Source organism: Cygnus olor, chromosome 1 (assembly GCF_009769625.2).
Source record: "Cygnus olor isolate bCygOlo1 chromosome 1, bCygOlo1.pri.v2, whole genome shotgun sequence".
Classification (NCBI taxonomy): Eukaryota; Metazoa; Chordata; class Aves; order Anseriformes; family Anatidae; genus Cygnus; species Cygnus olor.
This window is the reverse complement of record NC_049169.1, coordinates 202,968,243-202,988,434: the sequence shown is the minus strand read 5'-3', so window position 1 is coordinate 202,988,434 and position 20,192 is coordinate 202,968,243. Positions and strand designations below refer to the sequence as shown.

The window sequence follows — 20,192 nt, the reverse complement described above, 5'->3', positions numbered from 1 at the left end:
CAATACGTATCCAGAACACATCATTTCTTAGCTGTATGAGCTGTTCGTTTACTCTTGTGTGACAACTGATAGCTGGCTGGTCTGACGATGAAGCCAAGCAAGGTCTTTAATCCAGCCAGACAGTCAATAAGAATCAAATATATTAAGAGCACAGAGGAGCTCATTTGAAAGTGTAATTGGTGGTAAAGGCTGGCATCGCATAGACTGAAGACAAGCTGATCTCTTCATCTAGAAGGCTCGGAAAGAGAAGACCAGTGGCCTGCATTTCTTTATTTGTAAGAGAAGAGAAATCGTGGTTGGAATGTAGACATGAGGTGGCCTGGCAGTACTTTGATGGGCTGAAGATTGCAGCTTCAAAGGTAGAGAGGGATGTTCAATTAAAATGTGAGATAATGAGAGTCTAGGTGAAATATCACCTCTGAAAATGGAAAGGAACAGCTGCAACATGTAAATCGCTTTCGAAGGTAATTTCTAAGGCTTAATCAGAGCCAGGATGTTTTATTTCTTTTTACAGGAAAGAAGACTCTGTCCACTGGTGAGGTCCACATCTGGGTGAAGGAATGCCATGACCTTCCTCTTCTGAGGGGCAACAGGCTCAACTCTTTTATCAAGTGGTAAAAACTGTGGCTGAAATCATTAAAGCTGGTGGCTTAATAATGCCATTGCTGCGTTTTCTAATCTTACCTTCAATTTTCTCCATTTAAATTAAAAAACAAAAACACTTAATTACTTTCTGATTATCCTTTATTGTAATGCAAATTGTCCTACAGGGCTTGCAACTTCCAGATGCTAACTATATGCTACCAAGTAAGATGTACTGGGAGGAATTCCTTGCTAATCACCACCCTGTCATTTTGTCTGCTTAGCTACCTGGTGGAAGGGCTAGACAAATTTAAGTCAGATCTTGTCTGCTGTAAGTTGTGTTTAAACAAAGCAGGTTTGTGAAAGAACGTGCTTTAGCTTAGTAAATCATGGGAGGAGATAGAAGTGAGAAGCATAGATGTATTTCTTCCACCTTCCTTTCTACAAAAAGATTTAACACATGATGAGGATAGTGAGATAGCTGGGAAATCTCTGGCAGTAACTAAAAGGTTTCAGCATCATTAGTGGTAATCCAGCAAACAAACTCAGTTGTACCTCTTCCCCACCTGACTTCCCCTTCCGATCCATCCTTTGAAGCACAAGGGTGGATACATCCTGAATACATGTGTTGGAAGGGACCGAGAACATGATGTTTGATTTCATCTCTGTGATACTAAAGCAACTTATTCTCAGTTGCTTCATAACATGCAGAGGAGCATTATTCAGTATTTTTTGTCTGATGAGTGTGTTTAATGCAGGTTATGCTGTCAAAGTGCAAACTAACAATGCTTTCTCTTTCCGAAGTACCATTCTTCCAGATACTAGCAGAAAAAGTCGCCAGAAAACAAGAACAGTGGCAAAAACTACAAACCCAGTATTCAACCATACCATGGTCTATGATGGCTTTAGACCAGAAGATTTGAAAGAAGCCTGCATAGAACTCACAGTCTGGGATCACAACAAACTAGCCAACCACTTTCTGGGAGGTCTCAGGATAGGCCTTGGAACAGGTACTGGACAATTAACAGATTAATCCTTAATTTACAAACTACATTTTATCTTTTTTTCCCCTTTTCCTTTCTATTTATTCTCTTTTTGCAAAGATAACTGAAAAGCCTTTCAGCCATTTATTTACTAAAGAGTTTCATTCAGTAAATTATCTGTTCTTTGTCACAGATTCTGAAATGTAAATAGAAGTAGTATGAGGGTTAGGGATTATTGGCAAGTTAGGAGAAACATTAGAAATAAACCTTTCTGTCCATACATTGTGTCTAGTACTGTTTGTAGTATGAGAGTATGCTATTTCTGCACCCAAAATCTTGATAACATCTTACAAACTTACACATGGAAAAACTAGATACGTGGAGGCAGTATTGGGTGGAGATAAAAGGATGAATTGTGAATGCATGGTAAGATTTGAAGACTTTGGATAGGAAAATGTATAAATTCAAACACGTTTTTAGCATAAAGACAGTATAAGATGTGTAGATATAATGACCGGGAAAACATGCAATTCTGCTTTGTCCCTTTCATTGTCCTTTCTGGTCTGAGGAGAAACAAAGAATTTAGAGTTCTTTAAAGCAAAAGCAAGAAAAAATGACTTCTTGTATGGTTTATGAGAATAACCTAAAACGCAAGTGAGGATAATAAATCTCAAACTGAAGCTTAAGTACCTGAGGTTGTATTTCAATACAGAATTAGTGGACATTTTATTTTTAAGCCCCCTTGGATGTTGATTAATTTTTCCCTTGGGACTGTGAAAAAAAGACAGAATAACAAAGAAAAAAAATGGAAAAAGATCAAGTTTGTGTGGAAAATTGTCATTAATTGTATTTGACAGAATTGTTCAAGCATAAAAATATAGAACTGGATCTCGAATGCACTAGGTTTCCTGTACCTGAGAAGGTGAAACTCTTTAAGAAGATGGGCAGATTTGATTGTCAGCTCTCAACTCTGCAGCATGTTAAGTGATTAATGTTTCTCTTAAAACCTGACATTTTTCTAGGCAGAAGCTATGGAACTACAGTAGACTGGATGGATTCCACTTCAGATGAAAGTGCCCTGTGGGAGAAGATGATGAACTTGCCAAACACATGGGTAGAAGATACGCTACCTCTGAGGATGCTAATGGTTGCAAAACTGACAAAATAAGGTGGCTTTTGAATTGCTAGTGTCAAAAAGACGACTTGGGAATGAAATTAAAAGGTGTGGGGGTGAAACTTGGAAGAGACACACAGCAGCTCTTTGATAGTCTCTGTTCTGTTGCTATTCTGTTCTTGTGCTGTCAAATGTCACTGCATATTCCAAACTAAAATTCTGCCCTCAGATGATTATGTAAATTTAAGGGCTTCTTTTATTTCTTATTCACTGAAAATGTATTCAAGTAAGAACATACTTAGAGAATTCAGAGGTAGAGGTAGCTGTGATACTTGAATTCTTGTGTTGTCAAACTGAAGTGTTGCTGATTCCTTAAAGCTAAATTGCCAGGGAAAAAAAAAAGAAAGGAAAAGCAAGTAAATTCTTTCTGTATACTTGGATTGTTTGTGAGATGATGTTATTAGTTACATAGCAACAGGTTGCATTTTGTTCATGCTCATTAGCACGTTTCTCTGGCTGAATCCTCATCACGCTATATTGGATCTCTCCAGCTAGGAATATGAGTGTGCAGATTTTTTTAAAGTCCCTTTGTCTGTAGTTACACATTTCTATGATCTGAAAGTTGCTTCTGTAATGAAAGAAGCACTACACGAAATGGTACTGTTGATGCCTTACTCTGCAAGGCATAGAGGACTGTTAATTCCAATGTACTATGAAAAGTTGGGGTTATAAAGTTTGCTTCTATATTTGTTAATTACCTTGCTAGTATATTGACGTTCCTTTTAAATGCTGAAGTCACAGAGGTCAAACGTTTTCATTCAAATGCTATTCCAAAGGATCTAAACTTGCCAGTTTTACTAATGACGAATGTTGGGTATTTATTTTTGTAAAGTGTACTCATTTTCTGTACCTATACCTATTATTAGCTTGTATTTTTGCAAAAGGTAATTTATCTGTTCTTCAGCGCCACCGTTAGGAGAACGCCGGGATTATGGTGGTCTGGGTTTAGATAGCTTTGCAGCATGTGAAATGGAATTTGTCGCGTGTGGAAACGCGTACCACTGAAGGAAGATAAATGCATAAATTACAAAATGTATTACTTTTTTTTTTTTAAATAAAAGCAGCCTTATTAAAGCTAATTAAGAATTCGATGTTTATTAGAAATCAATGTTTTGTGTTAGCTACTGAGTGTGAGTATGCAATACAATGAAATGCAGGCAGAAAATGCTTCTGAAAATAAATGTACATTTATTTGCTGTAACTGCATAGGTCTAGAGGCTGGTAAAGTCCTGCGGCTAAGCTTACAGAGCAAAACAGGGCTCTTCACACTTCCAACTGGGTTGCTTAATTTTATCTTAAAAATTTAAATGCTTGCATTACTTGGTATTTATTTTACACCATGAATGGGAAAAAAGGAAAGGTGCTATTCAGCCTGCTGGGGAGCCCGTGTTCTCCTTCATCAGCCAGGCCGTCCGGAGATTACAAATGCCAGAAGGAGCTGTCAGTCTCCATCCCTTACTGCTTCAGGGGTTTCGGATGAGATTGGGCGCTGGCACAGATTCCACTTTTGCTTTTCCAGAAACACTACCCTCTCAGAGGTGGCTATTTAACAATACAGAAGCAAAGTAACTGCTGTACCATTTAAATCCAAATAGATTGTTCTGAAGTGTAGTATGTGCATCTCTCCCTACTCATACAAAAACAGAGATTTGTAAGCATCTGGCAGAGACACCTGTTTGTATTCACTGTCTACAGGATTTTGTTTTCACCTTAAAAAGTAGGTTGCTGTAAGCGTGACTACCATTTAACAAGTATATAATTTGTAGTTTTATTTCCTGTGAAGCTTAAATGCAGTGCTGTGTCAAAAGTCTTCGGTCTTCAACTGAAGGGATGGGGCTGAGGCTATAGATTTGCAGGCAAGTGTATGTAGTCTTCTGTGTTCCACACTGTACAAAATTTCAGTAGTTAAAAACTTAACTGCTATCAGAATGGTTGGTTTGTGACAGTACCACTCTTGTCTTTTGGTCAGGTGAAGTATCTTCTGTCTTGCTATTCCTCCACCATCCTGCAGACAGAGGCAGAATTTTGTCATTATCTCTAAAGACACTGCTTAGCACTACACTAAATAGATAAAAACTTAGTTTAAATTTCCAAAAACTATGGGAACATGAACGTTAGATGTACTTGTGCACTGCCCCTGTATTTAATTAGTATGATGACAAGCAAATGACACAGCAGCATTACGTGCTTGTTTAGATTTAAAAAAGAGACAGAGCCAAATGACTGAAACAGGCCCTCTAGTACAAAAATTCATTTGACCTCCCCCAACTTTTTAATAGCTTTTTAAAGTATATGTGGAAATGACGACTCTCATAGGCCAATATATAAAGATAGCTGTCACCACACACAAAAATGAGACTTCCAAATTTGCATGAGGTCAGCAGAGATGGTCACAGAAGTGTCTGAAAAGTATATTAGCGCTTAACAATGCTAGCTATTTAAAGTTGTACTGTTATCGCTGTTAGCCCTCAATGGAGTCTGCATCATGCTACGAATCTTTAACTTAAAGATCTTTAAGGATTTTTAGCATCTGTGCTTATCTTTTTACTGTTTCACTATGTTATTGTAATGTGCAAGAAAAGCTAAAGCTGTCCTGGTGAGGTGAACTTCAGTGCCATGAACAAATGATTACAAACAAGCTGCTTTATCAGTGGAAAATGTACTTCAACCACCCTATGAATGCTATAGGATTTAATTACAGAGCAGAAACATTACAAATTCACCTCCAGCTAAAGAATATTATGTTGATTTATTAAGGTAAGGACTGGATCTGATCATGTAAACCAGGAGGGGTTTTGGATTGTAAACATAAAAGTCATACGAAATGTACACTTTAAAAACCAAACAATGTGGATGTTCATCTGGATATGGTTTCTGTAATAAATACAGCTTTCCACCGAATTCATAGTAATTGTTAATTACAGTTGCATGTTCCAGATTGATAAAATGCAGATTGAAAAATGTAAATTTTATGCAGTTGCTTACGAAAAGTTTTAGAAAACTAGCTTATTCTTTCTCTACTGTCAAAAGCAGAGGTTTTAAAATTATCCACAACCCAAACAAGGCATATAATTAAGGCATAACTGTTATTAAAAGGCAGTTTGATAAATTAATATCTATGCTTTGATTCTTAATTCCAGTTATCTATATGACAAAGCATCTATACTCCTAGAATATCTTCATATATGTTCATCCTTGCCCAGAAAATTATTTGGGAGCAATGCAATGCTTCCCCCCACCCCCTTTTTTTTTTTTCCACTTTACAAGCTTACCATGATTTCAGCCTGGATGGGGGCAGCAGGAGGTACACCCATGTCAGTATACGTGTGTGTTTTAAATGACATTACCTTTACTTCCTGTAAACCACGTACTTCAAAGTCCCAGCTCAGCTTTCACACTCTATATTCAGAAAATTCCCATTTCTTTTTCTACTTCCCATTTCTGCACGTAAGCCTGCAAGCCTCTGTCAGTGTTGCAGTTCACTTCACTCTGACCTTACCTCTTTTGAAAGACCTGGTACTGTTCCCTCCCTGTCTTGTTTGCTTTGTATCTTTTACCCTTTACTTGCTGAATAAAAGTCGCGAGTTGTTTAGGGTGAGGGATGCATCTTCTCTCTTAGCCCGTGCACCTTCAGTGTGTTCTGCCATTGTGATCTTCTCTGGGTGCAAGCCACGAGAGAGGACTTCAAGCCTGAGGAAATCCTCTTCTTTCTGCTGAACCTGGGTGCCTTTGGGAGCATTGGCAGCATTTGTTTGCTAAGAAACGCTCCCTGCTATTTCCATGAATTCGGGACTGCCCTGAGCAGCCCGGACGAGGGCACGAGCTTTGACGTGAGCGATTGAGCCCCGCATCGCCATGGACACAGCAACCGCGTGCTGGGAGTGCCAACAAATGGGCTGAGGAAAACAAGCACCTGGTGAGAGAAAATCTTTCTCCCCCTAAACCCCTCTCTTTGTTGCGTTTCCTCTGGATGGCCTAAATCTTTTAGTCCTTCCCTCTCTCTTCCCATATCACCGAGTGTTTTGGCAGGAGCCAAAGTGGCACCAGCAGCAGGGGAGCGCACCGCAGCGGACCCTGCTAATAGTCACCCCCATGGAGCTCTGAATCTGTCCGTGTCTTGCCTTCATTTTTGCTCTACGTTGTTTTTCATCCTTCCTCCAGTCCCTTCTCTAGGACTTTTGCCTGTGGCCTATCCTCACCTCCAGCCGAAACCCACAAAACCCAATTATCAGCAGGCTATTTCAGGTGCTGTGTGGTTTCGGGTCTGTATCTGAACGTGAAGCCTGTACTTCAGTTTTAGGCAAACTTTTCATACGTCTGGGTAGTATGCTGTATGATAAGGCACTGATAACGATGGTGGTACTACTGTAACGTAAATATTTCCTTTATTTTTAGATGAGGAGCCAGACTTTTAACCTGCGTGCCTAAAATAATCCAGCGAATCAGCATCAAAACTCAAATAAGGAACCGTTTCTCCAGGCACCGTCCTTATATCACAGTGCATTCAGTAATTATTACCAGTCCTTAATGATCTTTTTTTATTCTTAAATCTCTAAGCTCAGGGTAAGGCTATTCAGTTACGTTTAATGGGCAAGATACTATTAAAATCTTATAAATGGATTAGAAGATTGATCTAACCCTCCATGTTTTATTTGCATTTACAATAGCATCTGTGTTATACAGATGTAATGTAACTTTGCATCTGTAGGAGAAAATAAAGGCAGGGGAAAAGGATTCCTTAATGAATTACTTACAGCTTTATCATTTACTGGCTTTCTACCTAAATATAACAGTATTTGTAGATCCAACCACAGTGCTTTGAGGAGGAATAATTACCAGGGCTAGTAATCAGCAAATGAAGAGGCTTGCATAAATACTAAGCCTACAGTTGTTTGCTTTTGCCTTGTCAAGTCTGGCACCCTTTTAATCGGTCTGCCTGACTTTGAATCAGGGTCTGTGGGACCGCACAGGCTGCTGTTGGTTTTATGAGTCCCAATCTGCTGTGCCAGTGGTGTGATGGACTTCCAGAGGCAGTCCCCCAGCTTGGTGCAGTGGTGTTGGGCACACAGTTTTGGGGTACTCTAAACCTGCTGAATGTCACTACAAGAACTGGTGGATATAAAATGTTTCGTCTTTGTGTCAGACAGCGGCTCCATGGCTCAGGATGAGAGAGAAGCAGGGATGGCCAGCCCCACAAGCGATCCGGAGGTGGGCAGGGACGGGGAAGATCTGACAAAAGGCCCGGAGGTGCTCTGCGAAGGCCCTGAAGAGGAGAGGAGTGAGAAGGCTCTGCTGCGGGCGCGTCTGGAAGAGCAGCATCGCCTCATCTGTGTGCTGAAGAAGAAAGCAGATGATGCACGCAAGCGCTGCAAAGGCCTGGAGCAGCTCAACACGGAACTGGAGAAACTGAGGCTGGAGGATGCCGTGAAACTGAAAACGCAGACCCAACGCATCCGGCACTTGGAGGAGCGCTTCATGGACCTGGCCAGCAACCACGAGAAAATGATCTACTTCAAGAATGAGCACAAGAAGCAGAACACGCAGCTGTGGGAGGAGAATCAGCGCCTGCGGCAGCAGAACGAGACTCTCTTTAGCCAAGCCGTGCGGGAGAAGGAAGCCGAAGTGTTCCAGCTCACTGCCAAGGCCCAAAATCTCTCGCAGCAGTTAGACTCCTTACACAAGAAATGCGCTTACGAGAGTCGCAGAGCCCAGGAGCGTGAGAAGGAGCTGCTGGAAGCTCAGAGCCAGCAGGCGAGTGCCCATGCCTGGGAGGTCGATTCGCTGAAGCAGCAGCTGCAGTGCCTCCAGGAGGAGCACCAACAAATTGCCGCGCAGGTAGAGCGCGGAGAGAGCCAGCAGAAGGCTCCGGATAGCGAGCTGCAGGCCAAGCTGGAGAGGGCAAATGAGGAGAAAGAGCAGCTGCTGAACCTGGCCATGGAGAGGGGCAAAGCCCTGCAGGACAAGCAGCTGGAGATCGTGCAGCTGGGGAAGAGGCTGGAGAGAGCCAGGCTGCGAGCAGAGAAGCGCTTTGTTAAAGACACAGCAGCAAACTATGATCGGATGGTCCAGGAGCTCCAGCAAGAGCTAGAGAGCAGCAAGCAGGCGTACAGCGAACTCTCGCTGCAGTTTGATGCCTACAAAAAGCACAGTATGGATTTACTGGCCAAAGAAAAAGAGCTGAACGTCAAACTCCGTCACTTTAAAGTGTGACTTCAGCTTTCTGCTCTCATCTCAGCAGGTGCCTCTGGTGTAACACAGCACTTCTTTTTGTTCCTTTTCAAGCGACCGTCTACCAGCCAGTCTCTCTGTAATGTGCTTACCAGCTTAAATCCTTCTGAAAAAACTGTTCTGTAGCCTGTTATTTTTTTGTTACTTTTACATAAATAAGAGCTTGACACCATTAAATCTGAGCAGGGGTTGTCAAACTAACTAAACCACATCAGATCTGTAACATGAAAGATTAGCATGGAAAACGTAAAATATGAAATAGATTTCATTTGGTCCTAACATGTGCTGTATTACAGATTTCACTTTTTTTTTTTTTTTTTTTTTTTTAAGAGTCAAAAGCACGTTGTTTCCCAAAAAGGACAAAACATTAAATGCTTATTCTTTCATACTTGATTCTCTTTTGAAGTTCCAGCGAGGCTGAGCACTTAGGAGGCATCTTTGAGGATCCAAGAAAGAAATCCCACCTTGCATGAACAGTAATAAGTCAGAAACTTAGTAGGTCAAACCAGTAAAATTGCAGAATACCTGATGCTCAAGCAAGTTATAGTTTTCCTACAGCCTTCTACAGTTCTCTTAGGCTTACTTAATGTCATAGCATGATTTATATTCCTGTTCAGCTCAAGATCAATTGATAGGTCTTTTGCATGATTTCAATAGTTTTTGAAACAGGCTGAGGTTCCAGGCAGTCTGCCAGTTTTGTGTGTTTCGTTTATAGGTGTTTTCTGCAGAGAAAATGGTAATGCACAAAATGAAAGGGCGGGTAGCTCTTGGTCCTGAGCATCCAGAGCAGCCGTACCGTGTCAGACTAAGGATGCACTGAGCCCAACAACCTCTGTGTGGAAGCGGCCAGGAGCAGAGGGCCTGGAGCTCCTCCAGCTTGTGACCAGTTTATCTCAGGAGCTTACTGGAATAGCTACGGTTTCTAGCAATTAGCTGTCAATTTATCTTAGGAACTTCTCCTTGAAACCAGGTGAGACCACCTTGTGGCATGAGGAACCCTCAGCCTTCAGTTCATCTTGACGTCGTTTATTGTGCCTCCCTTTCCATCCCTGGCCATGACTGTGTGGGAACAACCCCCCCTCCCCCAAAACCCCACTGTCTGGCGTGGGGGCAACCTATGAGGGACCTGGTGGTTTTTCTTCTAGAGGAGGCTCAGGAGAGACCTTATTGCTCTCTACAACTGCCTGAAAGGAGGTTGTGGGGAGCTGGAGGTTGGCCTCTTCTCGCAGGTTACTAGTGATAGGACTAGAGGGAATGGCCTCAAGTTGTGCCAGGGGAGGTTCGGGTTGGAAATGAGGAGACATTTCTTCTCAGCAAGAGCGGTCAGGTGTTGGGACGGGTTGCCCAGGGAGGTGGTGGGGTCACCGTTCCTGTGGGTGTTCAAGGCAAGGTTGGACGTGGTGCTTAGGGACATGGCTTGGTGGGTGACATTGGTGGTAGGGGGGTGATTGGACCAGGTGATCTTGGAGGGCTTTCCAACCTTAATGATTTTAGGATTCTAAAACCAACGCTGTGCATGCAGCGCCTGCCCCCCCCCGCCCCCCCAGTCCCCTCAACCCCCTCATCCACTCAGGGGGTGCTGCTTCCCTCAGCCGCTGCCTCTCCCCGCCGCCCGAGCCCCTCAGGCACCATTTGGCCACTCACCAGCACAGGGCAGGCCCGCAGAGGACAGGATGGAGGTGGGGAAGGGGAGCTGCCACCACCGGGTCAGGGCCAGAGGCCTTGACCACCACCCTCACCGCCAGCCCACCAACGACCAGCACTAGGCACTGCCCGGCCACCAGCCGCCCAGGCTGCAGGATGAGGAGCGGGTGGCCACCGGCATCATCCACCTGGACCACGATGGGGTGTCAGTGGAGTTCTGCTCCATCTGCGCTTGGTGGGTGTTGGCTTCCTACAAAATGTAGGGTCGAGTACCTGCTGGAAGCATTCAGGGGGTTCTTGTCTCCCCCAGGGGCCTCGTGTCGCAGAGGAGGAAGAAAGCAACGGTGCGGAGGAGGATAAAAATAATAAAAAAAAAAGTACAGTGGTGATGGATGGTGTTGGGGGAGACAGAGAGGAAGGGAACCTGGAACTTAAGTTGGCCAGGGTGACAAGAGATCTCGAATGAAAACACAGATATAAAAGTGTACTGCAACTCAGTCATACGTTCCTGTTAAAACCTCTCTGACAGCTTCTCTTTTAGGTGCTTGCCCTGCCTGGATCCACTGTGTAGGAGTTAAAAAACAGTCATTTTCCACCTCGCCACCCGGTAAGGATCAATACATTCCCGTAAAGCGCCATCAGACAGCTTGCTTTGTTTGTGCCAGTCTCGTGTCACGACCAGCTCAGGAAACAGTTTCTCTGGTCCTTGCCCTGCTCTGCCGTAGCGTTTCTAGCTCTGGGTGATAACCAACAGTGAAAAATACAGTCGTGTCCTCCTAATTAGCTGATTTCTTCTTTTCCTTTTATAAATTAATATGCACACCGTAGCCAGTAGACGAGCTACGTTTCGAATTAAAAGTGAATGCGTATGCCATTTGAAATAGGAGTTTTCTGTTGAACTATGTGTCTGATGAGCTGAAAAGGGAAAATAGTCTTTTACAGTGTGATTACAATACTGTGCTAGTAGCATAGTGAATAAGCATCTCTCTCTCTTTTCTCCGAAGAGCTTAGCACCGCCTGTGGGGAACATCTTTTATCTGACTGAAGAGATGATATCAAAATAAATGTAGGAATTATGTTCCCAAAACTTGGCATCTCTTGGTTCTTCCGAATCATTAGATTTCTCTTTGGTAAACTTACAAAAGGCCTTTGTGTTTTCCAAGTTCTTAAAAACTGTTCTCAAAAGCTTGTAAAGTTTTTCTGTGAGAATTAACAATCTTCTATTTATAGGGTTGTATTTGCTACCAGTTAGACTGTAAATATTTCAGATTTCCTAGTTACGGTGGCTATTCAAATAGGCTGTATTTAAAGAATACACTTTTAAACCCCAAAAGGGTTTAAAGAAGTCCCCACGGATTAACAGTGTAAAACTGCAGCTCAGCAGCAGCCGATTCTACATTTTTTCACTCAATTTAAATGGGATATACAGACGTGGAGAAATGACAGTGCCTCTGATCAACGGCCCGAGGATGCCAGGAACAGGACATGGGTGGGTGATGGCAGAGGAGGGGGTCATTGGCAGGGGTCTGTGGAACAGAATGTAGTATCAAGATTTGCCATCAAAAATGGTAAACAGAGAAGATAAAATTAGTGGGTTTTTTTAGTATTTCTCTTAATTTTTCTCTACAGCCAGTCATAGTATCCTTTTGGAATTAGTTCAGCCTTTCAGTTGTCCAAAGTCCATCAATATAGGGTATTGATATTGATATATCTATATATTGATATATATATGATATATATATTGGTATATAGGGTATATATGTTAGGCAGGTGTGTTAAGAAAGCAGTAAAAGGCAGCGCTGTGATGCGCAGGCTGTGACTGGTTCCTTGCTGCTGGAATGGTGGCAGGAGTACAACCAAGACCCGTCCTAACTCAGAGCTTTTCGAAGAGGGAGGCAGTGTTTGCGAGGAGTTTGTTCAGGTTGGCAGGAGCCCAGGAACTAGCCACAGCTCCTCCTTTGACTTCTTGAGTTGGAGAACAAGGTATGTTGTGTCCCGGGTATGAAACGGAGAATTTAATCAGTATTTTTCCAGAATTCAGTGAGAGCACTTCTTCATGTGTGTCCTGCTGAGCCTTGAACCGTAATTTCAGTCTTTAACTCAATTCTGAGAGCCTCTTCCCCTGTTAAGGAGTACATATGGTATGATTGAAGAATATCCTTTTTTTTCCTCTTTTAATCAACACCTTTGCTGACGTGATATTTAGCTTCTTGCCTAGGGAGTATAGCAGACCGTTGACATGACCTCACATAGGATAACTTAAAAATGTATTTGCAGTTTGTGTACTCATCAGTTATGCCAGGAGCAAGTATTGCTCTTTGCAACTTATTCATAGACATTGAGGAATGATTTTTTTTTAATTCTTGCATATAACCTTTTCCACCTTAAAGTTAGAAAAAAATAGTTTGTCCAAATTAGACCATTAAGTATCACAGCACTCACTTTGATTACTTAAAGAATAATTATCACTTGAATATTTTTACTTTACCAAAGTAAAAATAGTGCGTGGTGTGGAGGGTGGTTTTGAATATCACACCTGAAGTGTGAAGATCTGATTATAACGTTTTAACCACACCTTGTTAAATGCTCAAATAACGAGCACTGAACCGCTCATTTCATTCTTAAAAATACTACTGCAAAGTAATAGCTTAAACTACTTTACGCTTGTTTGCCACAGCTAAGTGGTTCTGTTGGTTAAAAACTGATGATACAACTCCTGGAAATACCACAATTCACTGTGCAGTAAAATATTTGCACTTTGAGAATCTGTAAAGTGAGGGGTGATTAAGATAAGGCCATGGTGTCTGCTCAGATGCAGGCCAGATTCAGAACACCTCACAGAAATACTTGAGGTTAAGCAGAACTAAACTTACTTTGTGTAACAACTGTTGTGGATGTCTCATTCTGCTGCTTGCCTGTACAAATGAGGCCACTGCTCCTCGTTAAACAGCGCATGATTTCCCTGCTGTAACAAGTCTGTTAGGAAAAAGTAGATAAATATGATGAAACTCATTTAATCTATTCTTCATCTGTATCAGCACACAAATTTTCAATGAAGCCACTTAAGAGTCTTGGTGCTTAATTTTCATTAATATATATATTGCTGTTTGCACCTCTGGGGACAGTAAAATTTTATGAAAATGTGGCTGCTGCTCAGTAATCACAGGTTTTACTGTGATTGAGATGTGTGCTCCTGTAGAAAGAATCTTGATTTAGTTCTCAAACTGGAGAATACACTGAAGATTGCTAATTTTCCTACTGCGTTAGGTATTCATATTAGAATGGTTTGGGTTGGAAGGGACCTTAAAGCCCACCCAGTTCCAGCCCCCTGCCATGAGCAGCGACACCTCCCACCAGCCCAGGTTGCTCGAAGCCCCATCCAGCCTGGCCTCGAACACCTCCAGGGATGGGGCACCCACAGCTTCTCTGGGCAGCCCGTGCCTTTGTAGTGTGACCCATGTAGCAGGCTAAACAGCGTGATTTTTGAAGAAATTCTCTCCTAGTGGATTGAAGTTCAGGGAGGAAAATATTCAGACTTTGGGGAATCTCAAGAAAAAAAAATCTAGCCTGTTTTTTTAATTTTTAATCAGCGTGGGTTGCATTATTATTATCACTAAAAAGCTTTTTTCAGTAATATTTATGCCGGTTCCAGAAAACATAGCATCACCGCTCTAGAGCCAAACATTAAGCATGCAATATAAAATATATTTTTTTCAATTTCCAAAGAAAAACACCTGTCCTTACAGAGTTGTTTAGTAAGGTGTACTTTAGCAAGCATGACAGAATGAAAAACTTAATTTCCATTTAAGTTTGAAGCTGAAGAATATCAGCACAGTCTTGACCTTTTTTTTTTTTTTTGTTTGTTTGTTTCTATTAAAAAAGACAGCAAGCAAAAACTTCTTTCTTTGTTTATTACTTATCCAAGGCAACCGGAAAGTTCTTTCACTTCAGGCTTGTAGCTCTTCAGGATCCCTGCTTGGCTTCATGTTCTCCAGTATTTTGATGTATATTCCATGATGCTTAGTGGCGAGATAAAATCCAGTCAGAACCTGTATCAGCACACCAAAACTCATCTTTCTAAAGACAGGCTGAGAAACCATGAGCCAGAAGCGCAGTAAGTTCTCTTTCCCTGGCAAGGGAGATGAAGCATACCTAAAGAACAAAAAAAGTGGTAGAAACTTCAGGTTTTTTCTCCATCCAATTTGAACATCAGTATTTAAGTCCTTACAAATACTTTGGTAGATATTCATTCTCTCCCTCCTCTCCTAAGTTAAAGTCACCTGGTGGCACTGGGCACTGCGTTCTCTCTGCGGATAAATACCAGAAAACCTCCTGACCACGCACTGGGGTCTTGCCAGGTCTCACCATCCCCTCGCTGCGCTCTGACCCCAAACTACAAAAATTACCCACCAGGGAGTTTGGGTGCTGGGCCTTGCTCAGCACCAGGAACAGTTCTCAGCTGCCCAGCCAAGCACCAGTGGGCCATCTCCACCCCTCAGCAGGGTGGCAACTGCAACTTAATAAACCCAGGCACATCGTGGTTCCATGCTAAACTCGAGTGTTTTACAACGGACCAGTTTTGTAGATCTTGGTAGCACAGCTCTTATGAACTTATCCCTGTAATTAGCCGATTAATGTAAATTCCATGTAGGAAAACCGTGCAAAAAGATAGGTGTGCAAAGACTGAAAATCCACAGAACTTAAACTGAGAACTGAGGATGTGACAGACAAAAATTTTTCCCTCACTGCAGGTTAGTGAGACATACCTGGCTGCAAGGCTTGCATTCACAGGGAGAGCCATGATAATAGGATAGAGACCACCCACAACAGCCCCTACTAATCCTCCTCTGACCACAGTGCAGACTTCACAGTTCAGCTCACCTGCATGACAGACAGAACAGTTCATTGTCAACACGCAGCGCGTGGGGTCCCTCCCACGGGATGCCGTCCTTCCTGAACTGAGCCTGCGGGGGCTGCCCACAGGCTGCAGCTCTTCAAAACTGCTCCCACACGGCTCCGTACACAGGGTCCATCCACCTCCCAGGAGCAAACTGCTCCAGCACAGGTCCCCCACGGGCGGCAGCTCCCCCCAGATCCCCTGCTCCTGCGTGGGCTCCTCTCCATGGGCTGCAGCTGCGGCCCGGGGCCTGCTCCTGCGGGGGGCTCTCCATGGGCCACAGCCTCCTCCAGGCCACATCCACCTGCTCCACCGGGGGCTCTTCCACGGGCTGCAGCGTGGAGATCTGCTCCATGTGGGACCCATGGGCTGCAGGGGGACAGCCTGCTCCACCAGGGGCCTCTCCATGGGCTGCAGGGGAACTTGTGCTGCGTGCCTGGAGCACCTCCTGCCCTCCTTCCGCACTCACCTTGGGGGCTGCAGGGCTGCTTCTCCCTCAGTTCTCACCCCTATCTTCCAGCTGCTGTAGCACAGCAGGATTTTTTTTCCCTTTCCTTAACTCTGCTCTCCCAGAAGCCCAACCAGCGTCGCTCATGGCTTGGCTCTGGCCAGTGGCAGGTACCTTTCAGAGCTGTCTGGAGCTGGCTCTGATCTGACACAGAGCAGCTGCTGGGCTCTGCTCACAGAGGCCACCCTTGCAGCCCCCCACTACCAAAACTTTGCCACGCAAACCCAAGACACCAACCCACAGGGAATATATCACTCTGAAATTGACCTTCAAATGAAATCATACAGATTGTGGAAACCACACTGCTCTGTTGCAGTTCAAATACCAATTCTCCCTGCCCTCCTGAGTGAAAAGTACTTAAAATCAGTGATGCGTAACAGGAAAAAATGTGTATTTATAAATATACATACATACATACTCTCCCACTCACAATTTGAAGAACTCACTGCTGCCCAATGTATTTCTCAAACTCCTCTTTAGCAGCCACCGTTTTCAAGAAAGCAAAGGCCTTTAGAAAACAACAAATAATGAAGTTTTACCTGCAAATAAAGGTTCGCGCACAAAGACTTCATAAACTGCTGCTGTTGAGAGAAATGGAATAACAGCCATCGGCAAAGCAGACACTATGGCAGCCTTTCTGACGTTTAGGATCTTCCTGAAGTAATTATTTGCTGTTAAGCCACATAAGCTTGAATTTCCTGCAAGGAAGTATGATCCATGATTGCAAAGGTTCCTGTAAAAGAAGGAAAAGAAGTGTAAAATAGTTACAGTTATGTGCTACAATTCATTTCTGAGTACTCTGCAGTAAGAAGGGATGGTAAATGTCTTGCGACGTGAAACGAGGAGTAATTACTTTCAGCAGGAACCAGCACAGCGTCCTTTGCTCTATGCCTGAGCTTACACAGGGGTCCTGAGTGAAGTGTCAGAAACACTGAGAAGCCTTTTCTACAATTTTTCCTGTTACAGCTAATGGAAGTTTTAACACATTTGCTCTCCTAATCAGTGTGTTTCTAAGGAGAATGGTTTCTGAGAAAGAATCCCAGCTAGCTCCTGTGATCGGCCTTGTTTCTAGCCCGTGCAACTGGAAGTACAGATTTAGTTTCAACAGAAAAGCTTACAGAATAGATCGAGGGACGACGATGGCAACAGAGATGGTGTAACCTATAATATGGTGACCACAGACTAGAACGAGGTCTGGTCAGAGACAGGCAGCAATTAATAGCCTGACGAGCAGTTCCCACTGGAATGCATCCCATCACAGCAAGCAACAGAAGAGGGAACGGAAACGTGCGCCAGTTTGACGAGCCTGATGAGCAGTCCGTGACTTATTTCATTTGACTTGCAGAAAGAAGTTGTGCGTTTTTATCATTACACCTGGCAGTCAGTTGATTAATGGAAACAATGCTTCACTTTAGGTTTCCACAAATGTAAAAATCCCAAGAACGACAACCACTGCCAGGCAGAGCAAGTAACTGGAAGGCACTTTGGCTCTGAGGCTGTGCCAGTGTTATTACGTTAAGTGTGTTTTAAAACTTGTCATAAATTGGATTTACCACTAAAGACCTGAAGAAAATAAAATATTTAACTGGTCAAATTTTACGCTAGGCCAAACGTCATATTTATTTGCAAAATTCTGTACTTACAGCCAAAGTGAAATGCATGTGTGCATATGCATACATGCAGAGGACAGATTAAAATCTAGCTTGCTATTTAAGAAAGCAAAGCGGAGCACGTTGATGTACCCAGGATGAGCCGAATCTCATCTGGTTTACTGATATATGGAACAGCAACACTCAAAAAAAAAAAAAAAAAAAAAAAGGAAGGCTTTGGTTTTGTTTGTTAAAATACTAGCTCCCTCACATTAAAACCATGAGCTTTTGGTACATTCTGCCATTCTTTTATGATGGCTATTTCCTTCCAAGGCCCAATAACCTCTAGGTACCACAGTTTCTATCAAGATGTTACCATGTCACCACTGAGGTATTTGCCTCCCCCTTAGTTCCCAGACCTTCCAGGGAAGGAGAAGTGTTGTTAAGTTGCATGCAAGCACAGCAGATCCTACACAAAGCTATACCACCAGTAACGTTAAGGATAAAGGCTTGGCGTTGTCCTTTCTCACCTGTGTGGGGAGGCCCTGTGTTATTAGCTGTGGTTTGCTTAGACAGCAATTTCATCCTATTAAAAAAAAAAAAAAAAAAGCTTCCCATTACTCTAAATTATTCGTACACAACTTATGCAAGATACACACACGTAAACCAGCTCAGGACCAGTAAGGTTTTGCACTGAAATACCATGCCACAAAGCACAAAAATGTTTGTGAGGCCCAGAAGACACTTAACTATTTTTGAGCCGCGCAGAACCCCTGCTGACGAGCCCGGTGTACAGCTCTGGTTTACTTTTACACCACCACCTGGCTGCTTCAGTCTCACCTTCCTGAAATGGGGGAGCCGTGCAGAACGAAATGCAGAAACTAGCAGCTTGATGCTCGCTCGGTTCTGGCCCCAGGCCAGCTCTGCTGGATGCAGGACGATTCCTGCAGAACCACAAGGGTATCTGCCTTATGCTCTCCAACATTTGTTTCCTAGAAAATCTGTTAGCTCTAGCACAGGGCTGTATTAAAGCTCAGAGCTAGTCAGGGCTAATCAGCTATCCTGGAACCCTAAGCACTGGGGACTTCACGCCAGAAAGCAGCTGAGCAGGACCACCAAGAACAGTGAACTAAACGTATTAAAAAAATACACAAACCAAGTTTTCTGTTCTGGACAAAAATTAGCGCCTTTGCAATTCAGTATTTTTGTAGCTGCAAGGAAGATCTGCAATATAAAAATGAAGAAAAAAGCCTTCAAAAGACTTTAAATGTTTGCTGCAGTTCATTTATTTTACTGACACTTACTGGTCTGTTTTAGGAAGCTCATTTAGCAACTTCTGTATGATTTCCATCCGCTTTATTCTTTCCAAATATAGTCTCTGCGCTGGAGAATCTAGTTCAAGAAATTCTCTTCCTGTCATCTTGAAGTCCTGGATCATAGGGAACAAGCAAAGAAATGTAATCAGTTACACCCCCCCAGTACGTACCAAATGAACATTTAGATTCTCTTTCAGTACGCAATCACTATTTCACTTCTTATTTTTCACGGCGGAGTTTTCAGATGTAGAGGGCACAATCCAGCTTCAGAAGTCTGACATTTCTGACTACATGAACCTCACCAAACTACTTTCTTTAGTAGGAGCATGCTGCAATTGGGGTTTTACAAGTGCCCTAAGCCAACTTAAGTACTTGCTGTGACCAAAATGGATTGCTTCATCCTCCTGACATTCCTGCCTGAGCACCTCCAACCCTGGGGCCATACACCACTTGCTAAACTCCCGCAGGAGGAGATCCGCTTAATGATGGGCAATCATTTTTCTTCCAGCCTGATCACCTCTGATACAGCAATTCCTAGTGCCAGTGGCACAAGGAAGGGCGCCAACAGCACCACCGCTTTGGGCAGCTTTAAGTTGACTTCACTGCCAAAACGAAAATTAAAAAAAAAATCCATGCTTTATAAAGAATTAAATGCATCACGAGGCTGTATACTCTGGTTTTACGTTCCACAACTAATAGCTTTTAGCATTAGTACTGCTAGCTGTATCAAGCCAGAACGCTTACACGTTTTTGATCAGGCCTTAAAGTTTTTGATTAAGCTCTGCATCTAGCGACTAAAACGCGTTTTCTACGTATCTTACCACAGAGGAGAGCTTCCCAAACTTAAATCTGCTTCCTAAACTCGCCCTAATTCCTTTCCTGACTGCAAGCCCGTGCCTGGTTTCACCTCAGGACACACGGGGGGAGGCAGCGACGGCGGACCTGGGCCTCGCCCCCCCGCCTACCTTCCTGAGGTAAAAAGCCTTAAAAACGGCGAAATACCGAGGCAGCTCGCTCTGGGAGGCGCCTCTCCGCAGTTTCCCCTCCCAACTCCCTCCACAATCCCCAAGAGGGTCCCAACACCGCGATCTGAGGCGTCCCGGGTCCGCAGCCCGCCCGCCCCCCTCTCACCGAGCCGCTCCGCCCCAGGTCCCCGGCCGCCTACAACATGGCCGCCGCCACGCCCGGCCCGTACAACATGGCTGCTCCCAGCCGCCGTACAACATGTCTCCTCCCGTCCCTTCCTGCACGGCTCCTCCCATCTCCAGCCC

At 43.5% G+C, this 20,192-nt stretch overlaps 3 protein-coding genes and 2 long non-coding RNA genes across 63 annotated transcripts in view; 2 read left to right on the top strand and 3 right to left on the bottom strand.

Annotated features, from left to right (window-relative positions):
• SYTL2 (synaptotagmin like 2) overlaps positions 1-3,815 on the top strand; it is a 61,786-nt gene extending 57,971 nt beyond the window's left edge. For all 50 annotated transcript variants that reach the window (XM_040544369.1, XM_040544367.1, XM_040544366.1 and 47 more), the window contains 3 exons: positions 515-614; positions 1,387-1,592; positions 2,588-3,815. In XM_040544369.1, the coding sequence (XP_040400303.1) occupies positions 515-614; positions 1,387-1,592; positions 2,588-2,733 (452 nt within the window). In that variant the 3' untranslated portion in view covers positions 2,734-3,815. The remainder of the gene's footprint in view (positions 1-514; positions 615-1,386; positions 1,593-2,587) is intronic.
• A 670-nt stretch (positions 3,816-4,485) lies between these two features.
• On the bottom strand, positions 4,486-6,296 carry LOC121063697. The gene is made up of 2 exons (XR_005816146.1): positions 6,012-6,296; positions 4,486-4,744 (listed from the first exon to the last, which is right to left on the bottom strand). It is a non-coding gene; the product is annotated as an uncharacterized LOC121063697 (long non-coding RNA).
• Positions 6,297-6,583: 287 nt separating this feature from the next.
• Positions 6,584-12,054, top strand: CCDC89 (coiled-coil domain containing 89). Of its 8 annotated transcripts, none has more exons than XM_040544406.1 (4): positions 6,588-6,655; positions 6,901-7,001; positions 7,135-7,246; positions 7,883-12,054. In XM_040544406.1, the coding sequence occupies exon 4, from the start codon at positions 7,894-7,896 to the stop codon at positions 8,947-8,949; it is 1,056 nt and encodes a 351-aa protein (XP_040400340.1). In that variant the 5' UTR covers positions 6,588-6,655; positions 6,901-7,001; positions 7,135-7,246; positions 7,883-7,893; the 3' UTR covers positions 8,950-12,054. The 8 variants fall into 8 exon arrangements, with proteins under 8 accessions (XP_040400337.1, XP_040400339.1, XP_040400340.1 ...); XM_040544404.1 differs by having other exon boundaries at positions 6,606-6,655; positions 6,769-7,001; XM_040544408.1 differs by having other exon boundaries at positions 6,606-6,655; positions 6,769-7,001; positions 7,135-7,302.
• A 726-nt stretch (positions 12,055-12,780) lies between these two features.
• LOC121063698 lies at positions 12,781-13,620 on the bottom strand. Its single transcript, XR_005816147.1, has 2 exons — positions 13,485-13,620; positions 12,781-12,825 (listed from the first exon to the last, which is right to left on the bottom strand). It is a non-coding gene; the product is annotated as an uncharacterized LOC121063698 (long non-coding RNA).
• Positions 13,621-14,515: 895 nt separating this feature from the next.
• Positions 14,516-20,179, bottom strand: TMEM126A (transmembrane protein 126A). Of its 3 annotated transcripts, none has more exons than XM_040544411.1 (5): positions 20,053-20,179; positions 18,910-19,034; positions 16,556-16,749; positions 15,378-15,492; positions 14,516-14,763 (listed from the first exon to the last, which is right to left on the bottom strand). In XM_040544411.1, the coding sequence occupies exons 2-5, from the start codon at positions 19,023-19,025 to the stop codon at positions 14,559-14,561; spliced, it is 630 nt and encodes a 209-aa protein (XP_040400345.1). In that variant the 5' UTR covers positions 19,026-19,034; positions 20,053-20,179; the 3' UTR covers positions 14,516-14,558. The 3 variants fall into 3 exon arrangements, with proteins under 3 accessions (XP_040400345.1, XP_040400346.1, XP_040400347.1); XM_040544412.1 differs by lacking the exon at positions 20,053-20,179 and adding an exon at positions 19,924-20,051; XM_040544413.1 differs by lacking the exon at positions 20,053-20,179 and adding an exon at positions 19,743-19,915.
• Between the last annotated feature and the right edge of the window lie 13 nt (positions 20,180-20,192).

Bases quoted from the DNA above. Each gene is read 5' to 3' on its own strand.
- CCDC89 (XM_040544403.1), top strand. From the start codon at position 7,894: ATGGCTCAGGATGAGAGAGAAGCAGGGATGGCCAGCCCCACAAGCGAT.
- TMEM126A (XM_040544411.1), bottom strand. From the start codon at position 19,025: ATGACAGGAAGAGAATTTCTTGAACTAGATTCTCCAGCGCAGAGACTA. The intron at 15,493-16,555 runs GTAAAACTTCAT...TCTGTCATGCAG, and splicing joins GCGCGAACCTTTATTTGCAG to GTGAGCTGAACTGTGAAGTC. The intron at 14,764-15,377 runs GTATGTCTCACT...TTTGTTCTTTAG, and splicing joins AATGCAAGCCTTGCAGCCAG to GTATGCTTCATCTCCCTTGC.